Source organism: Hyla sarda, chromosome 2, assembly GCF_029499605.1.
Source record: "Hyla sarda isolate aHylSar1 chromosome 2, aHylSar1.hap1, whole genome shotgun sequence".
Taxonomy (NCBI): Eukaryota; Metazoa; Chordata; class Amphibia; order Anura; family Hylidae; genus Hyla; species Hyla sarda.
The window spans coordinates 244,316,393-244,333,474 of NC_079190.1; the positions used below are offsets into that span (position 1 = coordinate 244,316,393).

The 17,082-nt window shown below is 41.8% G+C and overlaps 1 protein-coding gene across 2 annotated transcripts; it reads right to left on the reverse strand.

The window, feature by feature from the left end:
• Positions 1-390: 390 nt before the first annotated feature.
• On the reverse strand, positions 391-16,846 carry RBBP7 (RB binding protein 7, chromatin remodeling factor). Of its 2 annotated transcripts, none has more exons than XM_056556811.1 (12): positions 16,631-16,846; positions 14,958-15,102; positions 7,700-7,845; positions 7,090-7,263; positions 4,430-4,545; positions 3,836-3,996; positions 2,677-2,803; positions 2,364-2,441; positions 2,170-2,246; positions 1,034-1,091; positions 803-913; positions 391-676 (listed from the first exon to the last, which is right to left on the reverse strand). In XM_056556811.1, exons 1-12 carry the CDS (start codon positions 16,644-16,646, stop codon positions 608-610), a joined length of 1,278 nt encoding a protein of 425 aa, XP_056412786.1. In that variant the 5' UTR covers positions 16,647-16,846; the 3' UTR covers positions 391-607. The 2 variants fall into 2 exon arrangements, with proteins under 2 accessions (XP_056412786.1, XP_056412787.1); XM_056556812.1 differs by having other exon boundaries at positions 7,703-7,845; positions 16,631-16,842.
• Positions 16,847-17,082: the final 236 nt, after the last annotated feature.

A 17,082-nucleotide genomic window follows, 5' to 3' on the forward strand; every position in this document is an offset into this window, starting at 1 on the left:
CAGTAACGAATACTATGCCATCATCTTGACTGCATGAGCCTCATTTATCAATATGAAATAAGGTTGATATGTAGAGCTACTGCTGATGCTGACCGGTTTAAAAAAAAAAAAGGACTTATTTGCATCTACTAGAGAAAAATTTAAAAAATTCACCACGACTGCTGCAAATTTGTAATGTAAATTCAGTATTTGCATACGACTGCAGAGTTGTATGTTCACGTCAGATGCCACCTTTAGTATGCCCACCACAGGTCAAAGCATGCAAGAAATGCCACCTTATCAAGGTCATAGAATGATACCACAGAGTACCAGTCTATTGGAAAAATAACAGACTTCTTGTAAAACTAGTTGTCATTCTAGATAGTAAGAGGTTGAGTTCAGACACTACAGAACAGGAAGAATTTTTTTATTCCACCAACCATTTTTACAAGCCTTGTGTCAAATACAAACATGTTCATTACAATACAATATATAGGTAAATTGTCAAAGTGTGTAGTATCCATCCATTAAAAGGAGAACTAAAATGAACAGCAACCACTTAACACCGTGTGTAAGTCTGCAATGGTAAACAAAAGAAAAAAATAAAAATAAATGGAAAAACACCCAACTAAGATCCCTGTGCTTCCAATTCAGAAGGTTGTATGTCTGGCTCTTCATCATTATAAATATTCTCAGCCTGAAAAACACAGCACAGAAACAAAAAAAAAAATCCAGTCAGTACTGCAGCATTGTTTTAGTTTGCTTGTGGTGAAATATAATGAATTTTGTAACTTGTAGTGCCATGAGCACCTCATGAACTTACCATCTGCCAAACCTGCATAATGTTGTCTTCAGACACTGAACAGATGACCCAGGGCTCATTTGGGTTCCAGCTAAAATCTGATATCTTTGCCGTGTGTCCTCCATGGATGAACTATTGGGGACAACATTTTGGGCTCATTTATTAGGAAATTATAGTGGTATAAAATAACCTCACAGCATTTTCATTCTCAAGCCTATATATTCAAATAAATGTTAAACATTAAAGCCATACCAATAGTTCTGGGGGTCCGTCCTCAGCATCTTCAGCAGACTGCTCCTCACCAATTTTACTAGATTGGAAAAATAAAATACAATAAATTTATAAAATGCTTCCGTATTTTAATACTTAAAAAAAAACTAAAGTTGTTTTGGATCACTATTTATAGACTTCTAGCTATTCAGCTCACCATGTTAAAAAAAAAAAAAAAAAAAAAAAAAACTCAAAGCTCTAAAGTTTTTGTTGGTAGCATTTTGTAGAAGTGATTTTCTCATTACCTTTTAATCCATTGTTTTGGTTATAAAAATACCCACCCACTAAAAACAGCACCAATTACAATGGTCTCTTTATGATGCACCGTTCGCAAATTATGGCCCAAAATGATATATTAAATTAAAGTTAGCTCCTATGGTACACTGTAGGGGGGCTATGAGTCCCTAGCCCTGAGGTGCACGGGTAAATATTTATAAAGTCTACCTAAAAGCACATAAGCCCCCTACATGCTGCGTGGTCCTGAGCCTAATTTAAAGCCATGTGCTTATGGGCAAGACCGATTATTAATGGGGGGGGGGGGGGGGGGAAGAGATATCCAAGGATGAGTGGGGCTCAATGGAGTGGTGGTTTACACCTTTTATTGTGTGGGTATAATATTATTTAATATATATATATATATATATATATATATATATATATATATATATATATATATATATATATATATATATATATACACACATATACATACTTTTTCTTTTTACTGGTTTGGACAATTCTGCACAGAGCCCAAATGTTTACTGTTTACATTAGAAAAATGTGCATAGTGGCACAGTGAAACTAGGATGCATCAATAACCTATACAAACCAACACACTGGCCCAGATTTAACTTCGGAAAACTAGAGATTTTGCCCACAGCAACCAATCTCACCTTAGCTTTCACTTTACCAGAGCTGGTTAACATAGGAAAGCTAAGCTGTGATTGGTCACTGTGGGCAAAGTCTACAGTTATGCCTCAGTTTGATAAATATTGGCCACTCTCTTCTAGGGTGGTACTGGTTTGTTACCTTTATAACACATACATTTATAACCTTATTTAACTGAATTGTACATATAGCAACTCACTTTCTCTCCTCCATCAATACTTTACACATACCTCAAATCCCAAACATTTAGTCTGCGATCAGTTCCACTTGAAGCTAGGATGGTTTCATTATGGGGTGACCAGTGAACCTAGTGTAATAACAGTAAGTAAATCCACAGAGATGATCAGATTTAAATCAAGTAACCAGATGTCATACATGTCAACATGGACAACTTTCACAGCACAAACTGATTCTGTACACTTACCTGAAATATCTCATCCTTATGGGATTCAAAGGAATGAAGTTTAAGCTTTAGGTTTCGGAGATCCCACAGTGCAACAGTCTATAAAATAAAAAGATGCATGAGCACAGACCTACAGTAAGTGTGTAACAGATGTACATTATGAGCTGTGGACAGCTGTAATGTTTTGCAATGTAAAGTGGGGGGTGTATAGTGTTTTTTTTTATTTTTTTTTTTTTTTAAGAGGGACACTTTGTTCCAGCCATGTTGTCACTCATCTCAGCTATGCATTAGGTGGCCGGTTTAGACCAAGCCTATATAAAAAGCCAATATAAACCTTGTCAGCAGATCCAGTAGCCAGGATAAATTCGCTATATGGATTAAAGGACAAACAGTTGACTTCAGCAGTGTGTGCATCCACAGAATGACTTGGTTTAGATGTTGTATTTGACCGGGTGTCCCATCTGTTAGATAAAATGACAAGAAAATAAGTATCCAAAACTATATGAAGAAAATTACCTTGTGAAAGATTAGTATAAATAAATATCTATCTACAGCCAGTTCTACAATCATAACCACCTTTGGTACTATTTCAAAGAGGTGACGACACTCATGCCCAGTTATGGGTTAACAGATGACAACGTAACTTTGTGCTAAATTTCCTAAAACAGGTTTAAAATCTGACAATATGCCAGTCTTGAAAATACCCCCTTAGGCTATGTTCACATGGCAAAATAATGCTGCTGGAAATATCACTGCATTGGCCCTCATTTACTATTGCAAACCCGACATGTTTTGTCGGGTTGTGTGCCAGATTCTGTCGCATTGCAACAGAAATTCTGTTTGCACCAGATTTTGCGCCAGAATTGAAAAAACACTGACTAAGTCCATTTTGCTAAGAAACCCCCCCAAAAAGGGGAGTGGCTGCTGGGAAGAGGGGGTGTGGTCTCCAAAAAGGGGCATGTTCCCAACATTTTCACAAAAACAAACTACATATTTACTGAAGTTTCCACAGAAAATGTGGTGGATTTGAGCAGAGGAAAACCAGACAGATCAGAACATGTGTAAAAAAAAAAAGCAAAGTTTAGCGAAAGTGGAAAATGTAGGGAAACCTTAGTAAATACCATGAAATACAAATTGTAGGGAATTAAAGGTATTCCTGGCCAAAACTTTTTTTTATATATCAACTGGCTCCGGAAAGTTAAACAGATTTGTAAATTACTTTGATTAAAAAATCTTAATCCTTCCAATAGTTATTAGCTTCTGAAGTTGAGTTGTTGTTTTCTGTCTAACTGCTTTCTGATGACTCACGTCCCAGGAGCTGTGCAGTTCCTATACATTGCGGGTCTTTGGGAGGAGGAAGACTTAAGCCAAAAATTTAAATTGGGTGGCTTTAGAAAGGGGATTAATGAGTGAGCAACACATTTTAATACAGTTGAAGGGAACAATGTTTAAATACTGACTAAAAATATTGCTAAATCGAGCTACCCACTTACATCATAAGCTTTTGATCATCAGCAACAGAGCCAAACAAAGACTCATGTAATAGATGCCATGCTACATCCTCCACCACTGCTGAATGGCCAGTAAAGATTGCTTTAGCATCAACTACTTTTCCTTCTTTGGGTCCAGCACTTATATCCCACAAACAAACAGTCTGCAAGGAAAAATATATATACGTGTTATGAAGTTTTTTGTTTTTTTTTAACTAATTATGTCTAAGGCCCCTTTCACACTACCGACATGGCCCATGAATAACGGCCGTCTACTTTCTTTTTTTGAGTTTGACAAGTCATAACGGGCAACAACAAGGGTCTGTCGGGTGCCACCATTTTCATAGAGAATAGGAGAAAAAAAAAATGTAAAAATAACGACTGCGCAAGCACTATATTTTCTCCCACCATCTTCGCGATCTTAAGATAACGGATTCATACTGCCGGTGACTAACAGCAGTGTGAAAGTAGCCTTACAGAAGTACTAGAAAAATGTATGTCAATCAGCTCTTGTAGACTACATAGCGCCAAACTATTTGTTGCACTACTAGATCCTATATGACTGTAGCGTATACCGATACAAGATATCTGGCTTACATGATCATCAGATGCACTCAGCAGGTGTCCACTCAGGTTAGAATTCCAAGACAGGCCATAGCCCTCTTTTTGATGACCTCTCAATCTAAGATCAGGATTACATTCTCCACTGGGGTCTAAGAAAAAAATTAAAATAAAGTCAATGAAGCTTTCATATACAAATCAACTCTGCAAGGGCCTTGGCGGTTTAAGCGGTTTCATAGTCTGCAAAGTGAACTTGTAAGGTGATGTATGCTACTGTAACAGGAGCCATAATAAAGGGATAGATGATTATTAGTATTATAATATTGGAAGAATTTGAGTAAAATGCAGAGTAAATCCTGGAAGGACTTGTAGGAGAGACACTGGGGGAGATTTATCAAAACCTGTGTAGAGGAAGAGTGGTGCAGTTGCCCATAGCAACCTGATTGCTTTTAAATTTTTAAAGAGACCTGTGAAATGAAAGCAGCAATCTCATTGGTTGCAATAGGCAATTGCACCACTTCCTCTGCATAGTTTGATAAACCACCCCTGTTGACACCCAATTGACAGGCTTCTCTTCTCTATACACATTCTAATAAAGTGATGGCTTTAATCAGGAGTCTGTCTCTCCAAAGAAAATGAAACAAGCTAAGGAACATTTCTAAAATAACTGGCGATAAACCGTCAACATTTAACCCCATTTCTTAAATACATAATGAGTTTCAGAATCATGCCTCTCAGGGGGTCATGGTAGGGGGTTGTTTCTACTCTGAGTGAATTCTTCTGATAGCTGAGAAGTAATTGCTGTACTTGGTGACGAATAGAAACCAAAGAATGCACCAGGCCATGTGATCATAAAACATGTTCTATCAGCTGCAGTGTTGTGTGAACAATGGGGGAGATCAAAAGATGTGCAGAGGAAAAGTTGACCAGTTGCCCATAGTAACCAAGTTTTTTTTATTTTCAGAAGCCTTTTTAAAAATAAACCTCATTTGTCACTGTAGGCAACTGGACAACTTGTCCTCTGCACAGATTTTAAGCAGAGTTCTCCCCCCCCCCCCAGTCAGTCAGACTTCCTGTGAACTACAGGATAATATTACCACATACCAGAACCCCTACTAGCTCACAGATCCCTCCACATCCAGATTGGTATACGTCTATCTTTATGGGACCATGGCAGGACTGTAGCTTAGGGGGTGCATTAGAATTAAGGTTTAAATCCTACCAAGGACAACATCTGCAAAGTAGCTGGTTTAAGGTCTCCCACACTCCAAAAACATACTGATAAGTGAATTTACCCAAAGGAGACAAGAACTGAGTTGGGTGATTTAAAACCACTGTGGATCATGTTGGAGCTATATAGATGTTATTCACCTCTCCTGAAGTGGTGTTCAAACATAACTTTTTTCTGTGTTTGCTGTGATTTCCAACATTGTGGCAAAATTTGTGATACTGTACTGCAAATTACTGTAAAATGAGATTTACACACATTTTACTGCACTTCGGCTGTGTTGGAGCTTTTTTTTTTCCAAAAACAGCCAGAATATAGTAATATATTAAAAAAATATAGTAAAAATTCAGTGTCTTGACAGCCTAAAGACTTTAAACTAGGGATCGACCGATATCGGTTTTTTAGAGCCGATACCGATAATCGGTGGAGGTTAGGGTCGATAACTTATACCGATATTCCGGTATAAGTTAGCGGCTATTTATCCCCCCTCAACACCGCTGCAGAGCATTGATTTAAAGCGGGCGCTTTAAATCAATGCACTGCGGTGGCTTTTGCAGTGCCATAGGCTGCCACCACCACCACCCGCTTCTCTCCCCCTACCTGTCAGGGTGGTCCAGGCCATCCATCCTCCTTTCCTGTAGTGTCCGGCGGCATTCCGGGTGGACGGTGCACCGGTCCGGCCTGTCCTTCTCCGGCGGTCATCTTCTCCACTCCGGGCAGGCTCTGGCCTAGTAACACTGCATAGACGCCGCGACGCACCTGTCACGGCGTAGCAGCGTCTATGCAGCGTACTAGGCCGGAGCGGAGAAGAGGACCCCCGGAGAAGAAGGACAGCCCAGACCGGTGCACCCTCCACCCGGAATGCCGCCGGACACTACAGGATGGATGGCCCCGACCACCCCCATTACGGGTAAGTTTAATTTTTTATTAATTGACTGAGGGTGGGGGAGGGGCCCGACCGGTATAGCGGTATGGGCAAAAATCCATACCGGTATACCGCCCAGCACTACAGGGGGCGGTCGCGGTGCGGGGCATTATCGGCAAGATAATTGCCGATACCGATAATGCCCAAAATCGTGAATATCGGCCATACCGATGATCGGTCGATCCCTACTTTAAACCTTCATAAAACCACAAAATTGTGATTACACATCAAAGCACTTTCTACTCATGACAATAAGGAGTCAAACCTACTTTGAATAAGAAAATACATTACTGCATGTAGTGTGAACTGATAACTTATGGATTCACCTAGGCGATCTTTAGCACCAGCAGCCCAAAGAAATAACAGGTGCAATGATAATCCTCTTACTTTGGGTGGGGAGGTTTAACGGGAAGTACTGGCTGCATTATACAACCAGTTCATTTTGGAAGTAAATCCTTCAGTGGAGTATACTCCATGCATATGCTGCACAATATAAGCAAATAAAAAATAAATAAGCTTTTTACCAGGCAATATTAGACTTACCAGGCTTAGATGGGTGCTTAGTATAATCAAATACCAGCACATCAGATGATGGTGTTTTGGTAGCAATAATACATGGATTCTGAGGCATGTATCTGGCCCGATTCACTTCACCTTCATGGTTGATTTTAATTTCAGTTTCAATCTTTCCACTTACAGAACCAAACCCACCAAATTCTGAAAAACACAAACAATTTGAAATAATGAGGAACAAAACACTAAGATCCCGTGCTAAGGTCAGGTATGCCCTGGAAATAGAGGGCAAGTCATGTATTCAGAACACACACATTCAGCTGTAAATAGGACCTGTTATACTGTTCATAAATTTACTAAAAGTCTACTCAGATGTTTAACCTCGCTATGAAGCCTGTTCATAAACACAGTTAATTTGGCTTATTACTGATAAAAGTACAGCTTAATTTTAAGCATATTTATAAACACTGCATTTTATGTTCCAAGTGTAACAGATTTTCAATTTGTAAAGCTACTCCACTCTGAATTTAACATTTTACCAAAAAAGTCCCCCCAAAAACGCAAGAAATTTTAAATCTCTAGTCAGTGTTATTTAGCTACTGTCATTCATACATGTGTCAATTGTAAAAGGATGTCTTACCACCTTTCTCACTGTCATAGTGTGAAGCGTCAAATTGTGCATCGTCATTTGGAATCTGGACTCTAGCCACCACAAGGTGATTCTGTTCATCTGAAGTGTGGGTCCCCAGCACCAACCAATGCAAGGCGTAATCTTTACCTTCTGGTCTAAGGAAGAGACAGAATGAAGAAACATTCAGGCTTTTTGTATTGACAAGATTGCAAGTTCTAGGACACAGTGGTGCACATTTTGGCAATTTGCTACGGTAAATCCATGTTGCCATTACAACTGCCATTGCTTTTCCATGGCTGCCATTTTTACTTATCCTATGAAACAAAATAGCCCTCCTGCATATAGAGCATGCAGAATGTTAGCAATGTCTTATATTCACGCCTTACACCAAAGCCTGCTAAAGGAACAGGAATTTCTTGGGCCAGCAATGTAAAATAATATTTTCTGTACAACAAGGGCTTAGCAACAAAAAGGAACGTTTTTATTACCCGTCTACAGTATGCTGCCTTGTGCTGATCAGTTCAAAGACAAGATGCAGCCACACCTAGGAAAGAAGAAGGATGATGTGTTGTCTTGGGAGATAGGGAGGAGCTGCAGACAACACCACACAGAAAATTAAGGACTACACAACTTCCTGTCAGGGAAGAAAAATGCAAGAGCATGCTGAAGTCAAAACAATCTGTAAGAACACTAAGTTAACAAGTAATATATCTTGGGGTTATAGTCTTAACCATGGACGTGTATATACGTCCATGTGCCGTTAAGAAGGTATGGCATGGGCTCCCGACTAGAGCCCGCACCATGCCGGCCCCCAGCTGATTCTTGTAGCCGAGGGCCAGCGTTAATAGTCTACATGCAGCGATCGCCGCGGGTGGCTATTAACCCTTTAAATTACCGCTGTCAAAGCTGACAGTGGCGTCTAAAGGTACCTTTAACTGCTTCCTGGTGGTCTAGTGGGGTGGATCACGCGCCCCCCCCCCCCCGGCAGGTCCTTGGCTGCTATTAAGCAACAGGGGCCTGCCGCGCATGATCCGGGCATCGCTCCGATGCTCGCGGTTATGTATAGGACGTAAATGTACATCCTGGTGTGTTAAGTACCAGGACATACATTTACGTCCGGCGTCGTTAAGGGGTTAAAAGTTCAAATCACCCCCTTTTCTCAAATTACATATAAAAAAAGTATATAAATATAAAAACAAACATATGCGGTATTGCCGAGTGTAAATGTCCGAACTATAAATATATAATTAAACCGCAAGGTCAATGGCATTCACGTAAAAAAGCATTCAAAAGTTGAAAATTGTATATTTTTGGTCACTTTGTACACCCAAAAGAGAAATAAAATAAAAAGTGATCAAGAAGTCCGATCAAAACAATCAAGGTACCGATAAAAACTTCAGGAATAAAAATCACTTTACACAATATTTTTTTAATTTTCTTGTAGAAAACTGAAGGATCAAAGCCACATTGTGCTGATGAAACTGAAGTCAAAGGCAGGGCCTTAAAACCAAGTGTCAAATACTTTTCAATGGGCGCATCGTCTAATTTCTTGGCCATCACAAGTAACTACAGGTGTGGTCTCCCGAGGTGTAAATGCTGTCCCCATATTACACCTAAATGTAAGGACTTCAGTTCACATTTCACCAAAACACCGTTCCCCATCAAGACAAACCTGGATTGTGGATCCCAATATGTCATCTATTTACTCTAGTGTCCATGTGGCCTACAGTATGTGGGGAGGATGATCCGGTGTTTCCGTGAAAAACTTAACCCCTTAAGGACACAGGACATCCGGGGGACGTCCCCGCACCCTGGGCTTTAAGGACCAAGGACGTCCTGGTGTTTCTCCGGTCTCTGCCGCACGCCAGGCAGAGATCGGAACGGCATCCCTGCTGAAATCCTTCAGCAGGCATGCCGTGCAAATGCTGAGGGGGGTCCTGGGACCCCCGCATGTCGGCACGCAAGCGATCTTTGGTGATTTGGGTCACTTGTGACCCGATGACCTGGAAATAAATGGTGATCGGCGGTGTACAGTACACCGCCAATCACCTGCCATTGCTGGGGAGCGGTGACAATACTGTCACCGCCCCATCAATGATGCTATTGGCCAGCGATCGTCCGGCCAATAGTAGCGAGGCAGAGAAGGGGTTAACGGTCCCTTCCCGCTGCTGCACCCGCTCTCTTCGTTCAGTCAGCGGGTTCAGCAGTGAGAAGAAGCTGTGGATCCTCGCAGGAAACTCGTTTGGGACCTTGTGCACCCATTGCTGGATAAGGATTTCCACGTGTACGTGGATAACTTTTACACCAGCATCCCTCTCTTAACATCCCTTTCTGCCAGATCCACGTCCGTTTGTGGGACCGTGCGGAAGAACCAGAGAGGCCTCCCTCTAAATTTTGTCAAGACGCTTATCCCCAAGGGCGAGTCCCGTGCCCTGACCCATGATAACCTGTTGAAGTATAAGGATAAGAGGGATGTCCTTTTGCTCACCACTATTCATGGGAACGGCAGCTCACCTGTCCCTGTGCGAGGTACCACAACACCGGTCCTCAAGCCCTCTGGGGGTGTTTTTAAAAAAATGGGTCATAGGTCACCGAGTCACTATCAACAAGGACTTTTTTAGGTTACCTCAAATGCGCAGCTCTCTCTCCACCTGAGCGGGTGCGCATTTGAGGCAACAGGTTAGGGACGGCCACACACATCACATTCCCAGAATGATGATTCAGAGCATAGGGTTTGGGGAGGGCATTTTATTTTTATTTTTTTTAGTTTTGGCTATGCTCTGAGTCATCATTCTGGGAACATATCCCGTTTTATTATTTTATGATTTATAGTTTTCTTGCCCACTGTACCCCATATTACGGGCCTCTGTACTAGGGATCGACCGATATCAGTTTTTTAGGGCCGATACAGATAATCGTTGGAGGTTAGGGCTGATGGCCGATAACTTATACCGATATTCCGGTATAAGTTATCGGCTATTTATCCCCCCGTGACACCGCTGCAGATCACATTTAAAGCGGGCGCTTTAAATCAATGCACTGCAATGGCTTTTGCGGTGCCATAGGCGGCCGCCGCCACCCGCTTCTCTCCTCCTGCCTGTCCGGGGGTCCTGAGCTTACGGTCACGGTGCGGGGCATTATCGGCAAGGTAATTGCAGATACTGATAATGCCCAAAATCGTGATTATCGGCTGATATCGGCCAAACCAATAATCGGTCGATCCCTACCCTGTACCCCACCTGTCTACCCCAGTTACGGCCCGTTGTCCCCCCATAGTGTTCCCCTATTTTAGGGCTCAGTGCTCCCCATTAACGCTCCTTGAGGAAAGGGGGGGCCCACATCCTGGCTGCTATAATAAGCTCAAGGCCCCTGACTGACCTCCCACTGGTGTCCCACTGACCTGGTGTGCACCCGCAGAGCGAAAATCATCAAAAATTAAGGTATGTCCTTATTCCAAAGAAATTTATTTACAAAATTTTTTTTTTCTGCTATTAACCCTTGTAAATTTGTAAAATTTTGGCGAAAACCCACATTTTTGTGAAGAATATTTTTTTTTTTTACATATGCAAAAGTCGTGAAACCCCTGTGGGGTATTAAGGCTCACTTTATTCCTTGTTACGTTCCTCAAGGGGTCCAGTTTCCAAAATAGTATGCCATGTGTTTTAGGGGCTTCCTAAATGCGACATGCCCCCCTAGCAAAATTTGCTCTCAAAAAGCCAAATATGACTCCTCTTCTGAGCATTGTAGTTTGTCCGTAGTGCACTTGAGGTCCACTTATGGGGTACCTCCATACTCAGAAGAGATGGGGGGTATTTTCTGCTATTAACCCTTGCAAAAATGTGAAATTTAAGGGGAAACACATTTTAGTGGAAAAAATTAAAAAAAAAATTCCACATGCAAAAGTCATGAAACACCTGTGGGGTATTAAGGCTCACTTAATTCCTTCTTGCGTTCCCCGAGGGGTCTAGTTTCCAATATGGTATGGCATGTGTTTTTTTTTTTGCTGTTCTGGCACCAAAGAGGCTTCCTAAATGCGACATTCCCCCCCAAAAACCATTTCAGAAAAACGTACTCTCCAAAATCCCCTTGTCGCTCCTTCGCTACTGAGCCCTCTACTGCGCCCGCCGAACACATTATATAGACATATAAGATATGTGCTTACTCGAGAGAAATTGGGTTACAAATATAAGTATAAATTTTCTCCTTTTACCCCTTGTAAAAATTTTAAAAAAATGGGTCTACAAGAACATGTGTAAAAAATGAAGATTGTGAATTTTCTCCTTCATTTTGCTGCTATTCCTGTGAAACACCTAAAGTAGAGATGAGCGAACTTACAGTAAATTCAATTAGTCACGAACTTCTCGGCTCGGCAGTTGATGACTTTTCCTGCATAAATTAGTTCAGCTTTCAGGTGCTCCGGTGGGCTGGAAAAGGTGGATACAGTCCTAGGAAAGAGTCTCCTAGGACTGTATCCACCTTTTCCAGCCCACGGGAGCACCTGAAAGCTGAACTCATTTATGCAGGAAAAGCTATCAACTGCCGAGCCGAGAAATTCGTGACGAATTGAATTTAATGTAAGTTCGCTCATCCCTAACCTAAAGGGTTAAAACGCTGACTGTCATTTTGAATACTTTGGGGGGGGGGGGGGGGGGTGCAGTTTTGATAATCGGGTCATTTGTGGGTTATTTCTAAGATGAAGACCCTTCAAATCCACTTCAAACCTGAACTGGCCCCTGAAAAATAGTGAGTTTGAAAATTTTTAAAAATTGGAAAATTGCTGCTGAACTTTGAAGCCCTCTGGTGTCTTCCAAAAGTAAAAACTCAAATTTTATGATGCAAACATAAAGTAGACATTGTATATGTGAATAAAAAATTTTTTATTTGGAATATCCATTTTCCTTACAAGCAGAAAGCTTCAAAGTTAGAAAAATGCTAAATTTTCAAATTTTTCTTCAAACTTTGGGATTTCTCACCAAGAAAGGAAGCAAGTTACCACAAAATGTTACCACTGTTAAAGTAGAATACGGTATGTCCCGAAAAAACAATCTCGGAATCAGAATGATAACTAAAAGCATTCCAGAGTTATTAATGTTTAAAGTGACAGTGGTCAGATGTGCAAAAAACGCTCTGGTCCTAAGGTGTAAAAGGGCCTGGTCCTTAAGGGGTTAAACACTGCAACACCACAGTGCATGGCTTTACACTACACAGTGCGTCACGCCATATGTATGAGCACCACTCTGGTAACTAGCCTGGTACAAGCTACCCTCATTGAGCACATTGCCAAGGATGTCTCTCAACGGTTCAACACACTTAGAAGACGAGAGAATTTTTTGGATTCATACCTTAAACACCCTAGTTCCGTATGGTCTTAACAAGATGATTGAGTCATTTTTAATCATCACGTTTATTATATATCAGGGCTTCCCCTATGGTTTTATGTGATCCCTGATTGTTTCCTTTTATTCTCTCTCTATATAATTATATTTATGGACTTTGAGGTATCCTATGTGTTTTATACATATATTCACTCATCTTATTTATTTGGAGTATTATTAATTTATGGTAACATCTATTTTCTTAGTACTTATGATCACTGTAAGCACTCATTATTACTGTCCACTCAATCACACCTTCCCGTTCATTGGTGGATAACAATCCAGTCAGAAAGTGCATGATACATTGCTACCTGCGCAGATCTGTCTTAAATGTTCCCCTGCTCCTCTGTGCATTTACCCTTATTATACAGGCTGGTGATGCCGGTGCACGATCGCACAGCTACACCTCTGTGCGCTCGGCACACCAGTGACAGGATCGCTGACGCGAGAGCCCGCCCTCATGCCTGTGAATGGCTCACTCCTGTCACGTGGTTTCCCTACCCTGGCAACACGTCCCTGACGCAAGCTCCAGCACTGTCAGCATCCTCCGCTGTGTATCGACCGGATGTCAGATGCTACATCGCTGCCCCTTCTGAAATACTTTTACTTTTTACCCATATTTGTGCTGCTCTTACAATGCGGTGGTGTCTTTGTATATAATACATGTCTGTTATATATATCTTGTACATTTGATGTGATTTTGTCGAATGGCCCCAGCCCCTTTTTATACTGGCACCAATTTTCGTTGTATTTAAACCCAGCAAGTACCTGTATTATTCATACTGATCTGAGGAAGGGGGTGGCTCCCCCAAAACACATCATCCCTGTATTTTATTGTTTTCTTATGATTAATAAACCATTCCGGTGTTTTCACAATACTTCTGGTCTGGCATCCACGTCATTTTGGAATTAGCAGCGCCACTTTTTTCCTCCTCCGCATTTGAATTTTCTAAATTGTATGTTTGGTAGAGATGTTGACATGTTGTTAGTGTGCTGCCATTTATAGAGTCTCCTTGTGCACTAATGTGTTACCAGGTTTAAAGAACAGCCACTATGAGGGCAAAAAGCATGGTGGCATGGAGCTCCTGAATCTAGTGTCCAGCTCAGGCAGACCATGTTCCCAACTAATCGATAATGAAAGTTGCTAGCCATTTCCATTATCAATAATATCAACCAAATCATTTAAGCTCTATTTTTGTGCAATACAAAAAGCACACCAAGAGCCACACTGCTGGGGCGGAATAAATAAAATTCACTTGTTACATAATATTTTTATTTTCTTATAGAAAACAGAAGGATCAAGGCCACATTGTGCTGATGAAACTAAAGTCAAAGGCAGGGCCTTAAAACCAAGTTTCAAATACTTTTCAATGTCACATCTCATCAGTTTAGATGCCAATATTGGTTTGGTAAACTAGGGGCTTAAAATAAATAAAAAATAGGTGCCATTACAATAGTGTTGCATCCACGTGAGAGGGAACTGGAAAACAGGATAGAAAATAAACAAAATATTTTTTTACATTTAGGGTCTGTCACCCACTTTGCTATGTCTCCCTGTGTATGCACTAGAGATGAGCGAATTTACAGTAAATACAATTCGTCACGAACTTCGCGGCTCGGCAGTTGATGACTTATCCTGCATAAATTAGTTCAGCTTTCAGGTGCTACTGTGGGCTGGAAAAGGTGGATACAATCCTAGGAGACTCTTTCCTAGGACTGTATCCACCTTTTCCAGCCCACTGGAGCACCTGAAAGCTGAACTAATTTATGCAGGAAAAGTCATCAACTGCCGAGCCGAGAAGTTCGTGACGATTCGAATTTACTGTAAAATCGCTCATCTCTAGTATGCACAATATAATAAAAACACGTACATTAACATGATTTATTTTTACCTAGTAACATCGGGAAGCCACTGTACAGTAAGACTTGGCCACTCCAGGGCATGTGTCATTACCAGGTCATACAGGAATGGAGTATTTTTCTTCCAGATTTTGTACTCCTCATTGATCACACGCTCTTCCACAGTATCTTCAAACACTAGAAAATCAAATTAAACAAATTGATGATGAAAGGGCCTCAAAAGGAAGAATAAGGATGATTTGAAGAATCTGCAGGTATCCCTGTGTAATAGGGCCAGCTGGAAAAAAAAAATTATATATTTTCAGCTGCACATATCCCTGTCCAGTAGGGTCTAGCGATCCTTCGTGTAGTCATCCCCACAGTGTTACAAAAAGTGTAAGGGTCTAAGATATTGTCACCCGTTTACACAGTGGCTCAGATCAGGCTAGTAGCGCCCTAAAATGAAATGCAGCATAATGTAACACATTGATAATGTGGTGACAATGACATATCGGGCAGAGAATTAAAAAAGTCAGCTCGACTATTGAGTTGATGTGTTGGAAGCAGAAGAGAAAATAATTCAGACTGTTTAAGACCAGAGTGTCAGGGTGGGTGGTGGGCATCACCCCCCAAGCTGGAGATCAGCCCCTCAACTGTATTCCATCAAAGCCCATGGTGGAAAAAAAGTAATCACAAAGTAGAAGTCATCAGCCATAGCACCCACCCTGTCTACCTGGCATAGGGTGAGGCCCCTACAGCCTCCTCATACACAGGTATATAACACACACTGTAACTGGGTTTCCAGTAGATATACCCATGCGTACACAGTACAAGGCTGGTAATAGTCCCCAGCAATGGATACACAAAGTCTAGGTAGCATACACGAGACAGACAGATATATATAAGCAATTAGGCAGCAGCAACTCCATAAAGTGCAAAAAGGTGAATTTTATTCACACAACGTGAGGCGACATTTCGGTTTGCTCACCAAACCATTTTCAAGGCTTGAGCAAACCGAAGTGTCGCCTCACATTGTGTGAATAAAATTCACCTTTTTGCACTTTATGGAGTTGCAGCAGCCTATTTGCTACTATTCTATGGATCCCTGAACCTGGGCCCTACGCTGACGGCACCCGTGCACTTTAACTGGGGATGTGCTGCTCTCCTTTTGCATATATTAAGGCTACTCAAGTTTAATATATATCTCTCACACACACACACACAGTATACACATGGTCCAGGTATACAGTATACACATGGTCCAGGTACATACATTATACACAATGCAGGTAGACAGATATAACACACAGACCAGGTATACAGTACACACATGGTCCAGGTACACAGGTATATACAGTATACACAATGCAGGTATACAGATATACACACAGACCAGGTATACAGTACACATGGTCTAGGTACACAGTATACACATGGTCTAGGTATACAATATACATTCGCTCCGGGTACACACGTGTATATAGACATGGTCTGAGGATATAGTATATACACGATGCCCACACTCCATACAGAATGAGGCAGCACTGCGGGAAAATGAATGGCGCCATCTACCAGACCATAAAGCCTGGCGCTAGCTGGCACAGCAGGCCTCGGGAGAGGGACCCGTGCACACGGAGCGGCTTTCACAACACAAGGCGCGGTTCTCCCGGCTACATGGCGAGTCAGAGTGATAAAGGTGCCAGCACCCCAGCCAGGCCCTGCTTACTTTCTTTATTCGCCATCTTTCCGTCTTTTCCAGACGGCCAATAGCAGAAACCCAGGGGACCGCTCCGTGCCTCCCTGCCGGTCACCGGACACGCTTCCCGCGCGAAAAGGAAAGAAAGCCTGAGGTGACGCAGCCGGATGATCCCCGCCAAAGTTACACAGCTACTTGTAACAGCAGCACGCCGCCTGTAGCCCCGCCCCCAGACACGCTACAACGTGCGCCGCCATACTGGGACGAGCAACCAATCAGCGCACGGGAGACTGCGGCGTCTACGCGAGAGTGGACGGGGCGGCCATCTTTAACACTGGCAAGAAAAGACAACGATTCAGATAATACAGCTGTATGGAGTTCATACTGGTGTGCTTGTATTTTCCAGTATTAGGCCTGTATATGTATTTTGGTCAGTGTTTTACATCAGTATAAGGAATAAAACACACAGTAAAAAAAATGGA